Source organism: Cherax quadricarinatus, chromosome 5 (assembly GCF_038502225.1).
Source record: "Cherax quadricarinatus isolate ZL_2023a chromosome 5, ASM3850222v1, whole genome shotgun sequence".
Classification (NCBI taxonomy): Eukaryota; Metazoa; Arthropoda; class Malacostraca; order Decapoda; family Parastacidae; genus Cherax; species Cherax quadricarinatus.
The window spans coordinates 56,194,574-56,220,918 of NC_091296.1; the positions used below are offsets into that span (position 1 = coordinate 56,194,574).

The 26,345-nt window shown below is 38.7% G+C and overlaps 1 protein-coding gene across 2 annotated transcripts in view; it reads right to left on the bottom strand.

The window, feature by feature from the left end:
* The window catches only part of LOC128684717 (equilibrative nucleoside transporter 1-like), a 91,641-nt gene that overhangs the window by 7,112 nt on the left and 58,184 nt on the right, over nt 1–26,345 (bottom strand). For both annotated transcript variants that reach the window (XM_070102355.1, XM_070102350.1), the window contains exons 2-8: nt 19,566–19,647; nt 17,378–17,529; nt 10,015–10,160; nt 9,341–9,573; nt 7,625–7,835; nt 3,549–3,634; nt 2,373–2,572 (exon numbers count right to left, since the gene is read on the bottom strand). In XM_070102355.1, the coding sequence (XP_069958456.1) occupies nt 2,373–2,572; nt 3,549–3,634; nt 7,625–7,835; nt 9,341–9,573; nt 10,015–10,160; nt 17,378–17,529; nt 19,566–19,647 (1,110 nt within the window). The remainder of the gene's footprint in view (nt 1–2,372; nt 2,573–3,548; nt 3,635–7,624; nt 7,836–9,340; nt 9,574–10,014; nt 10,161–17,377; nt 17,530–19,565; nt 19,648–26,345) is intronic.

The following is a 26,345-nucleotide window of genomic DNA, read 5'->3' on the forward strand; positions in this document are numbered from 1 at the left end:
TTACAGGTTGGGAGAGAGCGAACCCGTTCAATGAAGTCTTGAGAGTGACGGAGGTGGGCAGGAGAAAAAGTACCAAGAAAGGGAGTGAGGGTTTTGGCCAGCCAAGAAGCAAGAGAATAAGAGACAGAACCTCTAGAGGATATGATAGGACGAAGAGGAATATCAGGTTTATGAGTTTTGGGAAGGCCATAGAAATAGGGAAGAGAGGGACAGATGACACGAAACCGTTGAACAAGGTCCTCTTCAATACTTTGGAGAAACTGGTCGATCTCTTTCTGACAGACTTAGGGAGCACAAAAATAGTGTTAGGCTTGCCGACACTAACAATGCTCTTTTCTGTCACGTCAGAGATCATAGCCATCCTATTGACTGGTCTTCTGCTAAAACTGTCTTCCCTACTTCCAACTCGAACAGTCGCCGTTTAGTTGAATCCTCTCTTATACACAACTTTCCTTGTATGAACCTTAGCCCTGGCTTCGTCTCTGTAGATGCCTTCCTCTCCCACTACATTGTAAAATGCTCCAAACTTCAGAACACCCGTGACTTAACCTGAATCCTCATTTTTTCTTCTTCTTCTTCTTTTTCTTCTTCCTCTTCCCCTTTCCTCTCTCCTTTTCTCCTCTGGGTTGTCTTTCTCTCTCCTGTCTCGTGTTTCTGTTCCTTCTTTATTTTATTTCACCACTTCCCCTTTCACGCACCTCGATGCGCTTGCTCTCCCTCTGTGGGTTTCTAGCTCTCTTGCAGTGCTCCCCTTCCTTTGTATTTGACTGGCTCGTCTTCCTTATTTCCCACTTCTACCACTACCACTACTACTACCTCTTCTTCTTCTACTACAACTACTGATGAAATTAGACACATGTGCGGCGTCTGGTTGTCTTTGTTGTGGACGTTTCGCCATCCAGTGGCTGGCTGGATGGCGAAACGTCTACGGTGGGGATGCCCGGGTGTTGTGCGTGTGTCATTTCATCCTGCCGGTATTATATACAATTCTTGTACTACTACTACTACTACTACTACTACTACTACTACTACTACTACTACCACTACTACTACATCCACCTCTTCCTGCCTATATATAGCCGTCCTGCTCCTCCCCTGTTAGTGTGACTTTGTCAATGGTCCAAGTCGGACCAAAACGTCGTCGTAAGCTTCTGTCTTTTATGTGCGGGTTATTTGTGTATGAGGTTAATCACAGAATGGATGAAGAAAAAAAAAGGCGACTGGTGCGTTGAGGTATATGTGGAGACAAAAAAACGTTATCTATGGAGGCAAAGAAGGGAATGTATGAAAGTATAGTAGTACCAACACTCTCACATGGGTGTGAAGCTTGGGTTGTAAATGCTGCAGCGAGGATGCAGTTGGAGGCAGTGATGTCCTGTCTAAGGGCAATGTGTGGTGTAAATATTATGCAGAAAATTCGGAGTGTGGAAATTAGGTGAGGAGTTAATAAAAGTATTAGTCAGAGGGCTGAAGAGGGGTTGTTGAGGTGGTTTGGCCATTTAGAGAATGGATCAAAGTAGAATGACATGGAGAGAGTATAAATCTGTAGGGGTAGGAAGGCGGGGTAGGGGTTGTCCTCAAAAAAGTTGGAGGGAAGGGGTAAAGGAGGTTTTGTGGGCGAGGGGCTTGGACTTTCAGCAAGCGTGCGTGAGCGTGTTAGACAGGAGTGAATGGAGACAAATGGTATTTGGGACCTGACGAGCTGCTGGAGTGTGAGCAGGGTAATATTTAGTGAAGGGATTCAGGGAAACCGGTTATTTTGATATAGCTGGACTCGAGTCCTGGAAATGGGAAGTACATTGCCTGCACTTTAAAGGAGGGGTTTGGGATATTGGCAGTTTAGAGGAATATGTTGTATATCTTTATTATGTATATGCTTCTAAGCTGTTGTATTCTGAGCACCTCTGCAAAAACAGTGATTATGTGTGAGTGAGGTGAAAGTGTTGATTGATGATGAAAGTATTTTCTTTTAGGGGATTTTTTCTTTCTTTTGGGTCACCCTGCCTATGGGGGAGATGGCCAACTTGTTGAAGAAGAAGAAGAAAAAAAAAAAAAAGAGCACTGAGAGTCAATAATTTCAGTAAAAATTTTGATCAAATAAGAAATAATTTTGGATTCATTGGCCCTCTGGAAATGTAACCTGCTGCAAACTGGGAGGGTTAACTGTATATGACACATTTTCTTTCTCTGTTTCTCTCATTCTCCTAAACATTTTGTCTCATTCTCATTCACTCCTCTGTAAAATACAAGAAGACATAGTTTGCCTCCAAGAGAAATTGTATACAAGAAATTCCTTATACCTAGAACAGTTGTTGATATTTTGCAACCATCCAACTCAATACACAGACATAATAAATTGACTTTCTACTTACTTTGGGCCGTACATCATGCAGAGTGATGAACAGTAGCCGTTGGAGAGGGAGAAGAGGAGCATGAAAACCACATACCAAGCATCATGGCCAAATACAGTTGGAATGGCTGAGTTAGGGTTGTGGTTGCACAGAAGGAACAGAGGAATGAAAACAACGCGCAACAATACCATAATGTACAGAATCTTTGATCCACGCTGAGGCTGAAGAAAATGATAGAGAAAGTGGTCTTAGCATTCAAGTACTGTGCCTTACCTATGCTTAAAGATTCTTAGTTGGCTGCTAATAATTTTTAATATATCGTACTGTAATTCAACTGTTAAATTCTCCTATTTTTTAAACAAAAATATTTACATTGTAATTTTTTCATATACTGTACCTATTTCTACATTAAAAACCATCCATCTCAAATTACTTGGTACATAAATATTTATAATTTAACTTTACATCATTAATAATTAATCAACTGTGTAAAACTGTTAATTATAATCTTAGCAAATTATATTTTTTCAAATGCTGATAAAAATTTATATGTACATTGTATATTATGAATACAACCTAAATTTTAATTCTCATTCTTGATATAACCAAATATGAACATTTAATATCTGAATACTGTATAACCTATCAAGAGTTTTTCTATACTGTACCAACATTTAAAAGTTGATCCCTCTGTCTCACCCTGTTAATGTCTTATTTGTTCAATTTGTGTGTACCGTCCTGTTTACCCTCGTACAACAGAGCTACACATAACACTACCTACACTTTCTATTCAATATGTATTTCCCTCTGTTGTGGTGTAGTTTATTCATACCTCACTCGCTTCCTTCTAAACATTACAAAGGACAATACAATACTACCAAAATATTTAAACATCAAATTACACACAGTATCTAGATATAAAGATATCTGCAATCTATGAGGCAAGTCCATATTCTTATATCCTTCAAGGGAAAGCGCCTAATGCTGGAGAAAGGCTCTTGATCCAATGATTTAAGGCTACCTTCCTCTTTCTTGAAGCAAACTTTGCCCTCAATTCAAAGGTGCTGCATAATCCCTACTGGCTTAAATGATTCATGATTCCTCATTAATTATTACTATTATTATATACTGTACCCGGATAAAGATTCCCATATAACGTATAAAAATATCATACAAAATCTGTATGTTTTGACTTACCCACATTAGAAAACCAGCACCTTGGCGACCTATATAGTCACCCACGTTGAACAATAGAAAAGTAACTACAGGCTGGAAGTACACATCTGTAGAAAAAAAATTTATTTTAAAGAAATATATGCACTAGTTCAGCAGTTTCTAATAAACACTGAACAGATCTAAAGCAATCTTATAGAGTAAGCCATAAAATACACTATGACCTCACATAACATGACAGTTATGGTCTTTAAACTGTTACTTTGTGTAAAATCATTCTATGCAATACACCATATATAATATATAGTATGTAAAAAATACAATTAGGTACACAATACCTCCAAGAAAACCATACAATTTTTGGGAGGGGGTTTATTGTCAAAATAATATAGTTCTTGATACCTTACATTGTAAATGTGGTTGTTTGCTAATCTAACACCACCATCTATCACCACCTACCAGCACTATCACCACCCTCCACCATCACCTACAACCAGTAATAATTCTTATTGTACCAGCTATCACCTATACAACCTACCTGTCCTAACACCTATGACACTATCACTACCAGCTTTCACCATCACTTACAGCAGTAATATTTCATAGAGTAGCTGCAATTTCAACTTTTCCTCATCTTTATGGTGCAGACAGGAATTTTCTGAGTGAGAACCAACCCACATTCATTTTTTCCAACTTTAACTGCATTAAACACAAGCTGGAACTGCTTTCTAATAACTTCAGGGTATAATATGATAAATATTCTAATAAAAATGCACTCCCTAAATCTGTGTTATGAGAGGCCTGTATGATTATCTTTAGCATCTTTACTATCAGTACGTTTATCATTTTTATGTATTATTGCTATCCGGGAACTCCCTATCCTCTAGCCTTTTCTGTCACATTAACTAGTGGCACGAAATTTTTTTTTTTTTCAACAAGTCTGCCGTCTCCCACCGAGGCAGGGTGACCCAAAAAAGAAAGAAAATCCCCAAAAAGAAAATACTTTCATCATCATTCAACACTTTCACCACACTCACACATTATCACTGCTTTTGCAGAGGTGCTCAGAATACAACAGTTTAGAAGCATATACGTATAAAGATACACAACATATCCCTCCAAACTGCCAATATCCCAAACCCCTCCTTTAAAGTGCAGGCATTGTAATTCCCATTTCCAGGACTCAAGTCCGACTATATGAAAATAACCGGTTTCCCTGAATCCCTTCACTAAATATTACCCTGCTCACACTCCAACAGATCGTCAGGTCCCAAGTATCATTCGTCTCCATTCACTCCTATCTAACACGCTCATGCACGCTTGCTGGAAGTCCAAGCCCCTCGCCCACAAAACCTCCTTTACCCCCTCTTTCCAACCCTTTTGAGGACGACCCCTACCCCTCCTTCCTTCCCCTATAGATTTACATGCTTTCCATGTCATTCTACTTTGATCCATTCTCTCTAAATGACCAAACCACCTCAACCCCCCCTCTTCTGCCCTCTGACTAATGATTTTATTAACTCCACACCTTCTCCTAATTTCCACACTCTGAATTTTTTGCATAATATTTACACCACACATTGCCCTTAGACAGGACATCTCCACCGCCTCCAACCGTCTCCTCGCTGCTGCATTTACCACCCAAGCTTCACATCCACATAAGAGTGTTGGTACTACTATACTTTCACTTGTAATCTCAATGTTGAGTTCGTTGTTCATTTGTTGAGTTTTAAGTTGTACTATAGTATACCTTGTATTGCATTACAGTTTCAGTTACGTAAGCTTTCATTCCAATGTTCTACTTATGTATCTATAATGTTTCATGTTGTGTTCTTTGACATTGTATAGAATCAGCCCAAGCCGTATACCTGCCATCTCTAGTTCGTATTAGTTGTATGTCGGGACGACATACGTTAGCGTCGCCGAGCTCTCAGTAGTAGTAACCAGTTACCAGTCTCAGTAGTAGTAACCAGTTACCAGTAACCTGTCCGTTGACTCAACGACCAACCGTCTTGAGTCACGGTCTGTGCTGAGCTGACATTATTTCAAAAGACCCACTACGGGGTACTGGCCAGCCGGCTAGTCAGTTTTGACGAGTGTAACCAAGGAGATAGGTAACGGCTGCGGGTTCTCTCCACATATCTACGATTATACGTAATAACAGCCTACGTGAGTATTTCTACCCTAATCCACGTATCGAACTCCCACATGATATTATTGTCATGGCATACATACTGAATTATGCTTGCTTGATATAGGCATCCAACATTTTACCCAATAATTTTTTGTGTAAAGGGCAAATTTTGGTCATTTTCCATCAATTGATGCCTGTATAATTATTATACATATGTTATTATGAATAAGTTTACTGAGTATACCAGGAAAAGTGTATGGTAGGGTTATTATTGAAAGAATTAGAGGTAAGACAGAATGTAGGATTGCGGATGAGCAAGGAGGTTCTAGAGTGGGTAGGGGATGTGTAGATCAAGTGTTTACATTGAAGCACGTATGTGAACAGTATTTAGATAAAGGTAGGGAAGTTTTTATTGCATTTATGGATTTAGGAAAGACATATGATAGAGTGGAGGGAAGCAATGTGGCAGATGTTACAAGTATATGGAATAAGTGGTAAGTTACTAAATGCTGTAAAGAGTTTTTATGAGGACAGTAAGGCTCAGCTTAGGGTGTATAGAAGAGAGGGAGACTACTTCCTGGTAAAAGTAGGTCTTAGACAGGGATGTCTAATGTCACCATGGTTGTTTAATATATTTATAGATGGGGTTGTAAAAGAAGTAAATGCTAGGGTGTTTGGGAGAGGGGTGGGATTAAATTATGGGGAATCAAATACAAAATGGGAAGTGACACAGTTACTTTTTGCTGATGATACTGTGCTTATGGGTGATTCTAAAGAGAAATTGCAGAGGTTAGTGGATGAATTTGGGAGTGTGTGTAAAGATAAAAAGTTGAAAGTGAACATAGAAAAGAGTAAGGTGATGAGGGTATCAAATGATTTAGATAAAGAAAAATTGGATATCAAATTGGGGAGGAGTAGTATGGAAGAAGTGAATGTTTTCAGATATTTGGGAGTTGACATGTCAGCGGATGGATTTATGAAGGATGAGGTTAATCATAGAATTCATGAGGGAAAAAAGGCGAGTGGTGCGTTGAGGTATATGTGGAGACAAAGAACGTTATCTATGGAGGCAAAGGGAATGTATGAAAGTATAGTGGTACCAACACTCTTATATGGGTGTGAAGCTTGGGTTGTAAATGCTGCAGCGAGGAGGCGGTTGGAGGCAGTGGAGATGTCCTGTCTAAGGGCAATGTGTGGTGTAAATATTATGCAGAAAATTTGGAGTGTGGAAATTAGGAGAAGGTGTGGAGTTAATAAAAGTATTAGTCAGAGGGCTGAAGAGGGGTTGTTGAGGTGGTTTGGTCATTTAGAGAGAATGGATCAAAGTAGAATGACATGGAGAGTGTATAAATCTGTAGGGGAAGGAAGGCGGGGTAGGGGCCATCCTCGAAAGGGTTGGAGGGAGGGGGTAAAGGAGGTTTTGTGGGCGAGGGGCTTGGACTTCCAGCAAGCATGCGTGAGCGTGTTCGTTAGGAGTGAATGGAGACGAATGGTATTTGGGACCTGACGAGCTGTTGGAGTGTGAGCAGGGTAATATTTAGTGAAGGGATTCAGGGAAACCGATTGTTTTTATATAGCCAGACTTGAGTCTTGGAAATGGGAAGTACAATGCCTGCACTCTAAAGGAGGGGTTCGGGATATTAGCAGTTTGGAGGGATGTATTGTGTATCTTTATACGTATATGCTTATAAACTGTTGTGTTCTGGGCACCTCTGCAAAAACAGTGATTATGTGTGAGTGAGGTGAAAGTGTTGAATGATGATGAAAGTATTTTCTTTTTGGGTCACCCTGCCCCAGTGGGAGACGGCCGACTTGTTAAAAAAAAAAAAAATATTTATCTACATAAATATCTATATAATATTTCTAATTTCCTGTCTAATAATGATGTGAAGTTTTAGTTTTTCCAATACCAAGAGGTTTACAAACTATACTGTATAATTCACAACAAAGACAACAAAATACTTACTTGCCCATTTATCATCTTCTGAGTGTGAAATTATCTTAACACAGAGAGCTGGGAATGCTCCAAGTGTTACTGCAAAAACTCCACATACTGACAATCCAATAGGCCATATATCCTTAAAGGTCTCTATTTGTTCAGCTACTGTCCTGCCAGCAGGAGGCCCACTCTTATCTTTTTCAGGTGCTTGGCAGTTGGTGTAGTGGTTGTAAAATTCCTGCATTTGAAAAAAAAAAGGGGTTCATCACACGACTAAAAATTAACCTGATACAACTGATTGTCGATTACGATGGTAGCTCAACTGCTAGCGCACTCACCTCATGCACTGACATCGGGGGGGTCGATCCCCAGTATGGGTGGAAACATCAGGATATGTTTCCTTAAAACACCTGCTGTCCATGTTCGTCTATCAGTAAAACTGGTATCTGGGTGTTAGTGAATTGACCTGATATGCCCAAAAATGCTCTGCATACCAAGGGGCTCTCTACATATGCACCTAAACAGTTGTAAGTTCTGAATGAAGAATAATGGAAATACATATAGGAAAAATACGTGAACAAGACCAATGTAGATAGGGTATTGGAAATCATATTTTAATATACGTACAGGTAATGTATATCTCTGGAGACAATAACTGTAAACAGCAGCACTGCTTCTACATATATAATGAAGTCTCAATAAAAACAGAAGCACTGTAATAGGTTTAGTACTTTATTCATTAAATAATGGGTTTTATGAAGAAACAGGAGCAACGTTGGAAAATTATCATTATTGTATCCACAGGAAAGCAATAAGCCAGTAGGGATCATACAATGCCTGGGAAATGGAAGGGAATCACATCTAAGTTATGGAAGGCTAGTTCCAATTCTTTGAACCAAGTACCCTTCACCAGCACCATTGCTGAGTACTCAAATTTGAAAGTTAATATTGGTGAAAATATTTTGAATGAGGTTGAGCATTATGCAGTTCACAAAACACAAACGAAAATGTAGATAGCTAGATAAACAAAATTTGTAATATTTAGACTGGGAATCCAAAAGCACAATATAAGTTGAAAATTAGAGGAAAACCAAACTTCTAGTGTAATATGTTACAATATGAACTGTATAAAGATGAGCAGTCAACAGCAACAGTGTGAGCAGCAAGAAGTACAGCAAAAGTAGTCAGAATGAAAATAACAACATAGAAAATAAGCTGAAGCATGCAAGGCAAGTCTCAAGAAAGGAACAAAACATGTAGGAATATTAGACTAAAAAATATGGTGGAAGAAAGATAAAAAAAAACTAATATTTACAATGCTGGACAGCTAAGTTCTAACAAGAGAAACTAGAAGGAAGAGTGATCAATAAATTTACATAACTTGTTTGATTATAAGATGAAGTGAACACTAGATGTGGCTTAAAAGTACTACTTCTTTTAAAAGAATAATATCTTTATAACTACATGAGGAAGTGGAAAAAGAATTCTTCCTCTGTGTGCCATGCGTATCGTAAGAGGCAATTAAAATGCCGGGAGCAAGGGGCTCGTAACCCCTTCTCCTTTATAAATTACTAAATTTCATAAGAAAAACTTTTATTTTTCTTTATATGTCACCACGCCTCAATGGGATATGGCTAGTTCATTGAAAAAAAAAAAAAACACCATACTGGCAACATTAATACATGTGCTTTTTCCATAAAATTACTAAGGTGGAAACTGAAAAAATAGATATTATTTACTCACAGTTTTGGACATATAGAGGTAGGCAGTAAGTGTGAGGATCATTACAACAACAGCAATCATGAAGTATATAAATGCAGCATTTTCATCCTTTGCTCCCACTGAGAGGGAGACAATACGTGCCCCAGAGGCAAATACACCTCCTAGAGCTTGCCCAGCCACTACAGCAGTCATGTATTTCTCAGGAAACATGCCTGCTACACCAAATAAGCCACATTGGAAGATTGCACCTGAACCTATAAAGGATATTGTAAGAAAGATTCTGGGATTAAGGTGTTAAACATTAAATGATATTAAGTGAGAAACGACTTGGAAGGAAAACTGAAGCACAGATTAAAGATATTTGTATATGTTGGACTCAAGAGGCCAAAATCTAGACCTACTAAAGAGGGTTTCTAACTCAAGCCAAAATCAACAGATTTCTTTTTACCTATGTTTCATTTTTTTGTCCAAAGTGATTTAACCACTTTTGTATACATGAATTTAACTAGAAATTGAGCTTTTATTTCATTCTTTTTAATTCAAATACTGCAATTTTAATACTTATTTTAGTTATTAATACATTCTATGTGACACTTCAAAGAAACATAAGTGAACACTATAAAATGATAATACAAATTTTTAATACACAGTAGCCATAATCTTACTAAAAAAAATCTTGTGTGGCACCCACTCACTGTTGATAAGAATGATGATGAGGATAGTTAATATAAAGAAGCCCTTCTGCCAATCATCTGTGTTGATCTGGGTGAGTATCGTGGTCAAGGCGAAGAGTATGATCATCAAAGTTAGCGATACTAGAAGCCTCAGTCGCTGTGGGAGCCTGGCCACACATTAAAAAAAAAAAATAGTTAATGTCCAATGAAATACAGTACACTGTATCTGTTAAAGATTTTCTTGACCATTCACACAAAGTAACAAGATTTTTTAATATATTATTACTCCATTTATGGGGAACCAATAATCCACTACATCCTACTCCACAAACTTGACCATTATGGTATATGAGGCCATGCGCTTGCATATTTCAAATCTTACCTTATTAATAGGTATCAGTATGTCACCATTAAAGACACAGCATCAACAACACAGCCACTTGATACTGGAGTTCCACAGGGAAGTGTCCTTGGTCCCCTGCTCTTCCTCATATACATCAATGATCTTCCAAACGTATCTCAACACCTGAACCCCATTCTCTTTGCTGACGACACGACTTATGTCATCTCTCACCCTAATCTTGCCACCCTCAACACCATTGTTAATGAGGAGCTGATCAAAATATCGACTTGGATGACAGCCAACAAACTTACGCTTAACGCTGACAAAACCTACTACATTATGTTTGGTAACAGAGCAGGAGATGCGCAAATTAACATTAAGATCGACAACACTCTAATTGCCAGGCATAATGAGGGCAAATTCCTAGGCCTATACCTCGACAACAACCTGAACTTCAGCACCCATATCCAACACAACCAAAAAAGTATCCAAAACGGTTGGGATCCTCTCCAAGATACGATACTACGTGCCGCAAAATGCCCTTCTCACACTATACCATTCACTTATATATCCATACCTCACCTATGCTATCTGCGCTTGGGGTTCTTCTGCAGCAACACACCTAAAGCCAATAATAACCCAACAAAAAGCCACAATAAGAATAATCACTAAATCCCATCCCTGGCAACACCCCCCCCCCCCACTCTTCATAGATCTAAACTTACTCCCTGTTCAGTACATCCACACTTACTACTGTGCAATCTACATCTACAGGACCTTAAATTCAAATATTAACCTTGACCTAAAATGCTTTCTTGATAGTTGTGACAGAACCCACAGGCACAACACCAGACACAAACATCTCTATGACATTCCCCGTGTCCGACTAAACCTTTACAAAAATTCAATGTATATCAAAGGCCCTAAAATCTGGAACATCCTACCTGAAAATTCTAAAACTGCAGACACATTCATCACCTTCAAAACTACAATCAGAAAACATCTTATCTCCCTGATACACCCTGTCAACTAATTATACGAATACCACCTGGTGGTTCACACTTACACTCACTCACCCATTTGACCATAAACAGAAATATCAATCTCAATCTCAAAATAATGAATCTTAACTAGTCATAAGTTGGCCTGTGATACTCCAATACTGAAACTATGTATAGTGCCAAAACAAAAGCATTCACATTGCTAAACTCACAAACTAGTATTTAGTCACTTAGCCATAATACCAACTTACCTCATAATTTTGTAATATTTTAAACTTAGATTTAATCTAAGTCTGCCCGAAATGCCTAGCCATGCTAGGTGTTCTAGTGGTACACTCTGTAATTATTATTTTACTACATGTAAACCACACAATAACCAAATTCTGTAAACTCAGCATTGTAATCCTTATAGAGAATAAACTTTGAATTTGAATTTGAATCAAGTGGGTCATACTGTGCTTTAGGAAAGGGAGAGAGGAAGGGGTAATCAGATTTGTTCCAAGGAAAAAGTCACTAGCTCCAACTCCTTGCATAAAGGGCTCTTACGAAAAAAAAAAAAAAAAAACGGCTGCTCTTTGGGTATAGAATATGTTCTGACAAAAGTGAAGGAAAGTGGTATGCCACTGACAAGAGTGAAGGAAAGTGGTATGCCACTGACAAGAGTGAAGGAAAGTGGTATGCCACTGACAAGAGTGAAGGAAAGTGGTATGCCACTGACAAGAGTGAAGGAAAGTGGTATGCCACTGACAAGAGTGAAGGAAAGTGGTATGCCACTGACAAGAGTGAAGGAAAGTGGTATGCCACTGACAAGAGTGAAGGAAAGTGGTATGCCACTGACAAGAGTGAAGGAAAGACACACTTTGCAGAGCAAGTTTTTACTGAAACTGTTTCAACCTGGTAAGAGAATTATAAAGTCATAAAAAAATGCAAAATGCATACATATATACATTCTTGTAGGTACTGTAGTAGGATGGTAAACAGCAGCCGCCCAGGGAGGTACTACCATTTTGCCAAGTGAGTGTAAAACGAAAGCCTGTAATTGTTGTACATGATGGTAGGATTGCTGGTGTCCTTTTTTTGTCTCATAAACGTGCAAAATAACTTTCGTTTTTCTTTTTGGGCCACCCCGCCTCGGTGGGATACAGCTGGTATGTTGAAAGAAAGAAATGTGCAAGATTTCAGGTACGTCTTGCTACTTCTACTTACACTTAGGTCACACTACACATGCATGTACAAGCATATATATACACACCCCTCTGGGTTTTCTTCTATTCTCTTTCTAGTTCTTGTTCTTGTTCATTTCCTCTTATCTCCGTGGGGAAGTGGAACAGAATTCTTCCTCCGTAAGCCATGCGTGTTGTACAATACGACTAAAATGCCAGGAGCAAGGGGCTAGTAACCCCTTCTCCTGTATAAATTACTAAATTTAAAAAGAGAAACTTTTGTTTTTCTTTTTGGGCCACCCTGCCTCGGTGGGATACGGCCGGTGCGTTGAAAGAAAGACATACATTCTTGGGAATGAAGGAAGAAATGGGGACAAGAGAAATCATCGGTGTGATAAATCCTGGGTAGGAAGAGGACAGAGAGGTACAGCAGTATCTTGGAACTCAAACTTAATTTGTTCCAAAAGGCTGCTCGAGTGCTGATCTGTTCGAGTATCGAACAAATTTTTCCCATAAGGAATAATGTAAGTTAGATTAATCCATTTCAGACCCCCAAAAATACACTCCTTACAATGCTCATCCAATATTATGAGGACCAGCTATACTGTAATTTATCTTATCTTCATTCCCCTCAAAAATAAATTTCACGCACATAGCTGGTTAATTGTAAAAAAAAAAACAAAAAAAAAAAAAAAAAAGAAAATCGTGCTATTTTTTAGTCTTTCCATAGGATATCAGTGTTACCCCTGTCATAAACTCCATTTTCTCTAATGTTAGTAATCAGAGGTACAAGTGTGAGGACGGTTATATCATATCGTATGTTCATATCAAGTACAGTGGACCCCCGGTTAACGATTTTAATCCGTGCAAGAGGGCTCATCGTTATGCGAAATAATCGTTATGCGAATCAATTTTCCCCATAAGAAATAATGGAAATAAAATTAATCCGTGCAAGACGCCCAAAAGTATGAAAAAAAATTTTTTTTACCACATGAAATGTTAATTTTAATACACACAAACTGAAAAAGGCATGCACAATTAAATGACACTTACTTTTATTGAAGATCTGGTGATGATTGATGGGATGGAGAGGGGAGTGTATGTTTAAAGCAATGCTCCACAGCCACTTGATACTGGAGTTCCACAGGAAGTCCTTGGTCCCCTGTCTTCCTCATATCATCAATGATCTTCCAAGCTATCAACACCTGAGACTTCTCTTTGCTGACGACACGATATGTCTGTCTCATAATCTTGCACCTCACACCATTTTATGAGGGCTGATCAAAGTCGACTTTGACACAACATTAGTCACGTGATAAACTACTACATTACTTTGACGAGCGAGTGCAAATAACTGTAAGATGACAAACTCTATTCACCAGGCATAATGAGGGCAAATTCTAGCCATACCTCGCAACAACCTAACTTCAGCACCCATATCCATACAACCAAGAAGTATCCAAAACGTTGGGATCTTCAATCATCTCTCAAATCCCTTCTCACACTACCATTCACAATATCCATCCTCACTTGCATCTCTTGGGTCTTCTGAAACCTAAAGCAATACCAACAGCTCACAATAAGAATAATCACTAAATCCATCCCTGCCCCCTCTTCATAGATCTAACTTACTCCTTTCAGTACATCCCACTACTACTGTGCAACTCATCTACAGGACCTTATTCAAATATTAACTGACCAAATCTTTCTTGATAGTTGACAGAACTAGGCACACGGATACATCTCTATGACATTCCCTTCATAAACCTCAATTCAATGTATATCAAGGCCTAAAATCTGGAACATCCTACCTGAAATTCTAAAACTGCAGACACATTTCTTCACCAAACTAGCAGTCAGAGACATCTTATCTCTGATACACCTGTCCAACTAATTATCGAATAACCTGGTGTTACACAACTCTACCCATTGACATAAACGAAATATCAATCTCAATCCAAAAATAATCTTACTGAGTCTAGTTGGTTTGAGGTCAATACAAACTATGTATATGCCAAAACAAGCATTCATTGTAAACTCTAAAGCTAGTATTTAGTCACTGCATGATACCACTTGCCTCAAATGTATTAGATGATTTAAACTTAATTTAATCAGAGTCTCTGAATCCTAGCCATGCTAGGTGTTCTAGTGACACTCTGTAGTATTATTTTCACATGTAAACACCAGATAACTTAAGTTCTAACTAGCATTTAACTTTAGTAGAATAAACTTTGTTTGAATTTAATGGGTCATCTGTGCTGGAAGGGAGAAGGAGGGTAACCAGATTTGTTCAGGAAAAAGTCACTAGCTAACTCCTTGCTACAAGTTGCCCTCCAAACAAAAAATACTCCTTGGGATAGAATTTTCTGACAAGTGGGAGAAGTGATATCACTGACAAATAAAAGTGTATGCACTTGACAAGTATGAAGGAAGTGGTATCCACTGACAATGAAGGAAAGTGGTATGCCATGACAGATGAAGGAAAGTGGTATGCCCTGCAGAGTGAGCTGAAAGTGGTATGCCCTGAAAGTGAGGCCTGGTATGCCACTGCAAGATGAAGGCAAGTGGTATCCATCACAAGGTGAAGGAAAGACACTTTGCAGGTTTTACAAACGTTTCAACCTGTAAGAATTATAAAGTCATAAAATAAAATGCATACTTTACATTTTTAGATGTCAGTGGATGGTCAAACAGCAGCAGCCTACACCATGCCAAGTAGTAAACAACCTGTAATGTTGATGATGGATTGCTGGTTCTTATTCGTCTCATAACGCAAATCAACTTTCGCTTTTTCTTTTGGGCCACCCACTGTTGGGATACAGCTGGTTTTAATAAAAATGCAAGATTCAGTGCTTGCTACTTCACTTACATAGTCCCTCACATGATGATCAAGCATATAAACACCTGGTTCTTCTATTCTCTTTCTATTCTTGTTCTTGTTCATTTCCTCTATCTCCGTGGAAGTGAACAGAATTCTTCCTCAGTAAGCCATGCTTTGTACATCATAAAATGCCAGGAGCAAGGCTGAACCCTTCTGTATAAAACTTCTTAAGGAAACTTTGTTTTTCTTTTGGGCCACCATGCTCGGTGGGATCTGGCCGGTTTTGAAAAAGACTAGCATTCTGGAATGAAGGAAGAAATGGGGACAGAGAAATCATCGTTGTATAAACTGGGTAGAAGGACAGAAGGTCTGCTATCTTGAACTCAAACTTAATTTGTTCCAAGGCTGCTCGAGTGTAGTCTGTTCAGTATGACATTTTTGCCCAAGAATAAGTGTTAGATTAATCATTTCCAGACCCAAAATACACCTTACAATGCTCATCCAATATATGAGACATATCTGTAATTTATCTTATCTTCATTCCTGCAAAAATGAAGTCGCACATAGTGGTTACTTGGAAAGACAATAAAAAAAGACAAGAAAATCGTGCTATTTTTGGTCTTTCCATAGATATCAGTGTTACCTGCATAAACTCATTTTCTCTAATGTTAGTAATCGAGGGTAAAGTGTAGGCGTTATATCCATATCGTATGTTCATATCAATATTCCCGGTGCGCCAAACACTCCATATAATGACAAACACTATTAATTTAGAAGTCTTTTATTATACTTATTGTTATTTTTCTTACATCTAATATCATTTGTGATGAGCACATCTGGGTAGATAAAGTTTATCGTTAATACTCGCATAATTATACACCATTTTGTTGCCATGAGGCACCATTTCCTTGCGTGTTGCTAGCTCAACATACACTAAGCTCTGCAAGTGGCCTCACTTTCTCTCTTATAGTTCCTACCACTTTGTAACCATGGCAGTTGGTGAATTTTATATATTAGAATGATACACAGAAATAATTAAAAAATAAAAAAAATCTGAAAATTCACATCATGTTCAGACATATTGTGCATATTGATACGAGTCATCACAAGGCAATGTTGAAATGACTGTAATTCCTTGCAGAAATACCAGACAAACATAAGACTTGCATCAAAGTGTTGCCAGATTCTTACTCTATTTTTCTGTAAACTTAACTAATTTTTAGAAATTTTTTCGCAACACCCCCCCGACACTGTCCTAGGTCCCTTTTAAAATGTTTCTGAAGTGAGACATAGCATTGTCATTCAGCAGGTTTATAACATGATTTGCTACAGTTTTGTCCGGGTGATATTTTTCAAGAAAACTTCGCATTTCCTCCCATTTTGCACACATTTCTTTTATAAGAGCAGTTGGCATGTTGTTTGTTAGGTTGAGTGCCGAGCAAACAGTCGACTACCGAGTGATTTTTTTTACTGAACAAAGTGTTCGAATACCGAATTGTTCGAGTTGGGAGCTGTTTGAGTACTGCGGTACCACTGTATACAGTATGTACTGGACAATGTTCCTAAACCGTCATCTGGTTTCTGGCCAGCACAATTGCCAAGAATGCAAATGTAGTTTGTACGTAAGCCATCGCTCTAGCTAAGCTAAATGTACTTCTTTTGCTCAATGGTGTACAGTGTACTAGTTAAAGCAGTTTCCACATATGTAGCTTAATCCCTGTCTATGAAAACGAGTTTAGTGTCTTACCTGGCCAAAAGGTGTGAATGTGCATTTTGCATATTTTGATAAAAATCTTACCAGATTGTAAAGTTGCCCCAATAAAAGCTTGTTCTGCAAAGTATACTTTTTAGTTAGAGTACAGTAGCATAACTGACTAGTGAAAAATAATAGTGCTGAGAGATGTTGTACTATATAGCTATCTATCACATTTAAGTCTATAAGTGAATTTTTGAAAAACCCTAAAATAGTGTGTGGTAACTTTTAAAATCTTTTGAGCCCCTACACTTAAGAATAGGCAACTTTACCTTTGTTGATAGCATTGTGGAAAACACTTACTTATGGCTGAAGAGAGCATTGATAAAGAGGAACACAAAGTTGGGTATCTGAGAGAAGCAGACCTGCATAGGTGTGTATAACCTTTGCAATTCTGTTGGCTCAGACATCGTCTCGTTGGTGTGGGATGTATTTCGGAACTTGAAATCCCAGTACTGCCAATAAAAATGAACATTAGCACAATGACATCATGAACAATCAAAACATAAGTATGTGGTGTGATATGTAATTTTCTTGTGCATGTTATCTCAATGTCATTGTCTTGTATGATGAATAAATAGCTGAAGATGAGACACCTCACTCATAACTCTGCTCCTGTTGCAACAAATAAGTAATTACAAACATGCAAGTATTAAAATGGAGTAAAGGCATATTGAGAACCATGGTTACTAGCCTATTTGTTGGCAATACTTGTGCCTGAATGAAGGTCATTAAAGACAGAGCAAGTATGGCAACATATGAATGATGTATTACTATATTTACTGGGGAGTGCCAAACTCACAAGGGTCATACAGTGCTGGTGAATGAGATGTAGATTTAATCAGAGGAAGAGGGAGGGTAGCTTCAATTCCTTTGATCAAGATCTTTTCACCAGCATCAACATTATGTAGCAAAATGTTATAAGCATCAGATAAAGAGACAACTGACCAAGTCATCACTGATAAGACGCTGCCAGCACATCATATTAATGAAATGGTGAAAACTTTTTTTTCTACACTGACAAACTCTAAAATAGCCTTTAGATAGGGCAGTATTTAAAAAGTTGTTTACAACATTATGACAAAGTTAATTCATACGAGTCAGCTGAAAGGAAAGAGACAGGTCCCCATCTCCATACACTAAAATAGGCAATTACACTGTAATTAAATTTTAATAAGTAAAAGAAAGGCCAGTACTACTTCCACACTAATGATACTGTTCTTCCTATATATATGGCACCTTTTAGTATAAAGTAATATATATCTAAAGTATGAAGTAAATTATGTCTAAAAAGTACTGTATAAAGTAAAATACATATGTTTAAAAAAAAATTACGATTATCTCACCATGTGGAGAGATTCATCAAATTTATGAAGCACTGAAAGAATTACAACACAAGCTAATAACAAAATTATAAATTTATTGCTATTATTACAATAACTTGCAATCATTGTAACTGTACTCTAATTTCTCATCATACTGCAGAAATTCTCTTCTTTAGGGAGGAAAAAAAAGTTAAAATCCAATTATTTGCATTCCACAAACCATATTCATGATTCAAGCCACTGCTCATAATGCAGAGGAAATATAAATGAAAGAGTAAAAATATCCCCAGTATTTACAATGAAAACAGATACAGTGGTACCTGGGGATACAAACAACTCCGAACTCGAACAATTATGTAAGTGTATTTTTGTAAGTACTTTTGTAAGTGTATTTTTGGGGGTCTGAAATGGATTAATCTAATTTAATTATTCCATATGGGAATATATTCGTTCGGTATCGGCACTCGAAGAGCCTTCTCAAATGAAATAAGTTCGTAACCCGAGGTACCACTGTACTACTTGGTTTTCAGTCAGGCAAGCACCCTAGAAAATAGCAGCTTCACCTACTTCCTAGGTGTTTACCAATCAGTCAAACTCACCACTATACAGTGGACCCCCGGTTAACGATATTTTTTAATTCCAGAAGTATGTTCAGGTGCCAGTACTGACCGAATTTTTTCCCATAGGGAATATTGTGAAGAACGTTAGTCCATTTCAGACCCCCAAACATACACGTACAAACGCACTTACATAAATACACTTACATAATTGGTCGCATTTGGAGGTGATCGTTAAGCGGGGGTCCACTGTATTAAGGTCAATCAGGGGATTTTACCATCTCAAGTGCTTACAGAGAAATAACACTTCTTAGCATCAATAATGAGTACAACAATGTGGGTGTCCCATTAGATGGCTGTTGGCAATTTAGTGCCATATAAATTCCCGAGAACAAATACTTGATCCAGCTATTAAAATCATTGATGGTTATCAAAAATATGCACATGACCGAATACTGTACTTTTGTCATACAGCTTGCTATTTTCACAGTATGGTGATGAAAACTTGTAGAAGGCAGTCATTGGCACAAATTGTCTCAATGTGAGTTCATATTTGCCACTGATCAGTGTTTAAAAATTAAAGGTACTCTAAGCTAAAAATGCTTTTACCGTCTGAGCAGTGATGAAAAAGTTCCATGGTAACAGTGTGCCCAGGCCCAGGAGCAGGAAGCAGCCATACACCACACCACCTCTGCAATGAATACCATCAACACATAAATGAGTATCAAATATATTTTAGAATAGTGCATTTATACCATACAGTGCTAAATGATGAATATAAAATACTATATACGTACATGTATATAATTTAATGTTTTATTACATAAAAAGACTTAAGAATTATCAACTAAATTTACAATTACAATGTACAATAAAAAAATGATCAAATACTGTAATCTCACTTCTTTTATGTATATACTGTACATACTACATAAAAATACTATATTACAGCCTATTCAGATTTAGGAAATACACTGCATTTAATTTTCATTAATACGAGATGTCATATATATTTCTATGGTTTATGTTTATCATTAAAATATACATAATAAGTATTATAGACACACAAATACAACAGATAATTTATACCAAGACAGTCCAATTAAGTCAAATAAAATTGATTTCCATCTAGGTTCATGTATATTTTTACCTCATTCAAGCATGTGTATGTCATGCCGAATAGGTAAAATTCCTTGTACAACTATGTATCATGTCCAGATAAACTATATGAATATGAAAACAGCAACACTCTTCTTGCTGAATAAGGCAAGCAAAAATTTGAGTATGCAATAATTTTGTAAAAATCATTCTGAACCTAACAAAAAAAATACATTTCATTGTGTTTATTATTAAATTTACTGTAAACTTATCTAAAATATATTTGGTTGGATTAGGCTAAATTAAACTGAGCTTGTTATAATAAGGTTAGGCAAGTTTTCTAAAGTTCTTTTGGTAAAAAATGATTAATTTTTACATTAACATAAATAAAAAAAATTTAGAAAGGACTCATTTTTAAACGTGTTCTTGCTAATTGACCAATTTTACCTATTCAGCAAGACATGTATATATCTTCTTTACATCAAATACTAGGGTTTATAACCATTAATCTGTCACTTCTGGCAGTTGCCTACAACAGAGGTTACAATTAACGTAACAGTAAAATAATCATTAAATACAGCTTCTCCTCACTTAGCGACATACTCATTTACCAACGACTTGAACTTATGACGGGCTCTCTGACCAGTATACATACTTAAATAATGTATGTATATTAGAGCTGATTTCCTCTATTCTCTTTTTTACTATATACAGTACACTACTGTATAAACATTTAAAAATATACCAGAAATGTAATAAAGTTGGTAGAATTACCGACAATATGTAAAGTAAAAGGACACAAGTGCAACTAATGTGACATTTTATTGTGGCAACGTTTATGTTACCCAAGTAATAGCTTTTATATCCTTTTACTCATGTACGAATTAATTGCTCTACCATATTGTATTACTTTTGTCACTACTACTACTACTACTTCTACCACTAGTGAACATCGAAATGGTACCTCACTAGTATTGCACCTCACTCTGAGCCTTTATATACCCTCTGTGTCCATGTATTGTTTGTAATGGCTTGATAAAGCTCCTGGAGAGCGAAACGTTGCCACAATAAAATGTCACATTAGTTGCACTTGTGTCCTTTTACTATACCAGAAATGTTATAAATGGTGCAAAGATGACATTAAAACAATATCAAAGATGGTTGACACAAACCCACTACCATTATAGTATGCTCCTCACTTAGCGACGAATTTGTTTACCGACGTGGTCTTAGGAACAGAACTCAGTCATTAAGTGAGGGGAGGCTGTACTGTTATCTCCAGACTTCTATGCCAGCCCCTGTCCACCCACACCCACACTCTCCATGTGACCATTACATCTACCACTGTTTCTATACCTAAACACACTCCTTCATCTCCTACCAAGTGGAAGCAACCTTGAAAATGCAAAGATCTGGATATAATAAAAATATAACATAGAATATAAGGACAAGGAAGCTGTCATTCAGCTGAATAAATTGTCAGTAGTATGAGTCATGTTGTACTGGTACTGTTTGTGTATCATGTTAATACTAAATATTTACCCTTATAAACCATACCACGGGTGGGGCTTGAACCCACGGGTTCAAGCCCCACCTGTGGTATGGTTTGTTTGCAATAATGTCATTATGATATCGCGAGTCATTTGCCCTGAGCGAGTCATATAGCCATTGGGCATGCAACATCACCTGAGTGTCACCTGTTCATTCCATTTCAAATCCTGGAGAGGTAGTACAAGGACATGTCAACTGCAACTCTATCTCCTGTACAACTGTCACATCTTTCATCTTGAAGCTGCCTTTATCTTGTGATCCTCCTGCCTGCCTGCCCCCCCACCTCTCCAGTACTAAGATATACTCAAATCTATTGTCAGCAAACTCAGCAAGTGTCCTGCTCTTCTACATCTTCCTTACCATACTCTGCTGCTGGGTTCAGCCCTGGCTCTTTTTCTACAGCTCAAGACATTCCTCTCCCGAGCTATTCTTCATCTGTCCCCACTTTCTCCTCTCACCCCTTTTGGGTCATACCTGGGAGTCTTCAGTTCAGTTCAGTTCAGTTCAGTTGCTGTACAATAAATGACAGTTTAATCATCTAGTACAGTGGTACCTCGGGACACGAAGAGCTCAAAACTCGAACAATTATGCAAGTGCTTTTGCAAGTGTATTTTTGGGGGTCTGAAACGGATTAATCTAATTTACATTATTCCTTATGAGAACAAATTCGTTCGGTACTGGCACTTGAGCAGCCTTCTGGAATTAAAAAGTTTGTATCCCGAGGTACCACTGTACTACTTTCCTCCGTCTTGTGAATCCATCTACATGAGCAGTTAGAGAATGGCAGATTTTGGTGGTCAGCAGTGACTCAGTGGCGAAATCTGTGGTGGAAGATTGAGACACTTACGTAGCATATGGGAATCTTTATTCAGGAAACGTTTCGCCACACAGTGGCTTCATCAGTCCAATACAAAGAGGAAGGCGTAAGGAGAGGAGGAGAATGAGGTAATCAGTCCCTCAACCTGGAGTCGATGTGTTCAGTCCATCAATCTTGTAGAATGTACATTCTACAAGATTGATGGACTGAGCACATCGACTCCAGGTTGAGGGACTGATTACCTCATTCTCCTCCTCTCCTTACGCCTTCCTCTTTGTATTGGACTGATGAAGCCACTGTGTGGCGAAACGTTTCCTGAATAAAGATTCCCATATGCTACATAAGTGTCTCAATCTTCAACTTGTCGGTTTTTCAAACCATTCATCACAGAAATCTGTGGTAATGAGCTAGTGTGAGAGAGACATCTAATGGGTGAGACACTGTGCCCCAGGCTGTGTCTGCCCATCTTCAGTGTTAACTGCTATTATCGGCTGTGTTCCTGCTCTATTGCTGCTTTATGTTCTCCTCAGCCCTCAAATATAATTTAAAGTGGTAGACACTGTGCCACCCTAAGCCAGCCAAGACATCAGAAGGCTGGCGAAAATTTGTCATGGGCATATCTATGGGTTCTTTAGATGGTGGAAAGTATTAATAAAGGATTAGGTTCTGCCGTTTATTAAACAGGAGTATGTGGACACAGATTATTATAACAAAAAATGAAGCACTAAACCTACAAGGGTCATACAGCACAGCAGGGCAGGGAAGAATACAGGGGTATTGGGGAGCAAGAGGGAGAGGTAGAAAGGGCTGCGAGGACTGCTAGAGGCAACATCATCAAAATTTATTAAGTAAATCAGTTGCTGTCAAACAGTCAATGAGAGAGTCTGAGTCAAAGGTGGGTCTGTCAGCAAGGAGGGAAGATAAAGTAGGGACATTAGAGTGGTGACAATGTCGGAGGTAAATTCTGTGTGCTTGTTGATAGTGGACAGTCCAACAGAATGTGGCTAACAAACTGGAACCCGACAAGTCTCACAGAGTGGAACAGGGTGTCTCTCCATGAAATATCCATGAGTAAAACAAGTATGGCCAATGCAAAGAAGGAAGAGTGTATTCTCCAAACCACGGCACTGATGACAAGAAGATGGCCAGAAACCTATGTGTGTACTTGGTTTAATAGAATGTAATTTGTTATGTACCAGATCACACCAATGTTGTTGCCAACGGTTGTGAAGGTGGGTAGAAATGACAAAATAATCTATGAATGGAACACCTAAATGAAACTGGGAGGTCATGTACTGCTGACTGCACAACAGTGTCTGCCTGTTCATTGCCCTGTATGTCAACACGACCGGGGACCCAGCAAAAAAACTATCTTTGGGCTTGCTAGAGATACAGCATAACCAAAGTTGGATACGAAGAACTAGGGGATGAGGTGAATCAAATTTTCTTATAGCCTGCAAAACACTAAGGGAGTCTGAAACTAAAACAAATGGTGACACAGGCATAGATGCAATACGGGTAAGTGCTACAAGAATTGCATACAATTCAGCTGTAAAAATGCTAGCCGAGGCTAATAAACGCCCTCACACAACACTGTCCAGAAACATTGCTGCAAATCCGACACCGTCAGGCTTAGAACCATCGGTGTACACTTCAATGGCATGAGAACGAGACAGTAAGTGATTAAGAGAGCGAGAAGCAATCGTAGGTATTTGGATTTTTGCACATGGCAGTGGGGAAGAACAGACACAAACTGTCGGAACTTTCCAAGGGGGAAGGGAACAGTTAGATGCTACATGAACACGGAAAGATGGCAACTGAAGAGAAGACAAGAGCAAATGTAAACAAACAGAAAAGGGATGGAGTAAATGGGTGACAAACAAATAAGGAACTTCTACTAACATCCGTTACTATCCTATACATATATGGAAGGATTGTGGAGGTCATGAGAGCAAACAATATAGGAGAGGCAATGAGCATCATGGCGATCGGTCAAGGATGGAATATTCGCCTCTACATAGAGGCTCTCAACAGGTGAAGAGCGAAAAGCACCAAGGCATAAACATAATCTCTCATAATGGATGGGATCAAGGCTAGAAAGAGTTGCAGGAGAGGCCGCTGAATACATCTGGTCACCATAATCTAGTTTTGATAAAATTAGGGCAGAATATAGTCGAAGGAGAGTTGTACGATCAGCCACACATGAAAGATGAGCGAGGGTTTTAAGGAGGTTCAGCCGGCTATGACAAGTTGCCTTCAAGGAGGAAATGTGGGGTTTCCAGGATAACCTCGCATTACTTCCTTGAACGTATCCCAGAATGTGATACTGTCAGATTTCCAAGAAACCTGACAGTATCACATTCTGGGATACGCGAACCATATAGGTACGCTGGAGCAGAAGGGACGATTGAACAGTCAGTGCCTGCACAAGCTATAGGAAAGTCATCAACATAGAGCGATGACCAAATATTAGATGGAAGAATAGATGCCAGATCATTTACAGCAAGGAGAAAGTGTAGCATTCAGGACACGTCCCTGGGGGACACCATCAGCTTGGACAAAATCCAAGGAAAGCATATTATTAACCCGAACACGGAAATATCTCTTGGATAAGAAGTTCCTAAGGAAAAATGGCAAATTGTCTCGGAGGCCTATGGGGTGGGCCTGGGTTCAAGATGTTATATCTCCAAGTTGTCATATGCCTTCTCAAGATCAAAAAAGATGGCGATAACCAATTGGTTATTTGCAAAAGCATGATGAACATACATATTTAAGCAAAGTAAGGGAGTTAAAAGTAGAACGGCCCTTACGAGAGCCATATTGACTAGTGGAGAGACTATTGTGGGTTTCTAAATACCACATCAAATGTCTATTTACCAGACGTTCCATCACCTTGCAAATTGCACTGGTTAGAGCAATGGGATGATAGTGGGAGGTATGTGTCCCATAGTACCTGGTTTACAGAAAGGGAGAACAATGGCAGATTTCCACAGCTGGGGAAGAACGTCTTGCAACCAAATAAGATTAAATAGGCATAAGAGGACAGCAAGCGCTGACTGATGTAAATGCTGGAGCATACAAATATGAATGTCGTCAGGCCCAGCTGCCGATGATCGACAAGCGGAGAGAGTTGACTCCAATTCCAGAAGTGTAAAAGGCACATTATAAAACTCTTCCCTGCTAGAAGAAAAGTCTAAGGGTTCAAACTCTGGCAAACTTGGGGTACAGATGGAGCCCCTGAGAGATACAGACGAGATGATTACCAATTTCTGTGGCAACGTCAGGAGGGTTTGCTACAGCGACACTGGCAACCCGAAGAACGGGAGCCAGGTTGGAGAGTATTTGCCACTCAGTTTCCATACTTTTTTTCCAGACTGCACTCATAAAGGCAGCCGAAGTGATGGTAGAAACATAATCCCGCCAGCAAGTGCGTTTAGCTTTGACACGGCGGGCGACCACTCTAGTCTGCTTAAAATCAAGGAGTTGCTCTGTGGTTCTACTGCTCGAGCTGCTTTGGGGATTAGCGTGGACGGTTACAAAGCATGGCTTGCTTCTGCAGTGTTTTAAAAATTGAGGTTGGAGAGTTGAAGGAGGAGGTCTTGCTTCTCCAGGAGGAGATTAGGAGGCTGAAGGTCCACCTCAATGGGTCTGGGAGAGAGTGTGAGGTGGCTGGAGTTGTGGGAAATGAGGCTTCTAGCAGTGAGGTGCAGTCTGTCTCTCGCTGTGAGGAGGCTGTAGGTGGGGAGGTAGCAACGGCTACCAGCAGTGAGGTGCAGTCCAGCACCTGCTACAAGTGGCGAGTGGTAACCAGTAATGGGAGGAGAATCAGAATAAGGAAAGTTAAGAGTGAAGATCTGAAGGTAGAAAATTGCTTCTCTGTTCTTCAGGATGAATGTACTTTAGTGGCCAGTGAAGGTAAGGGT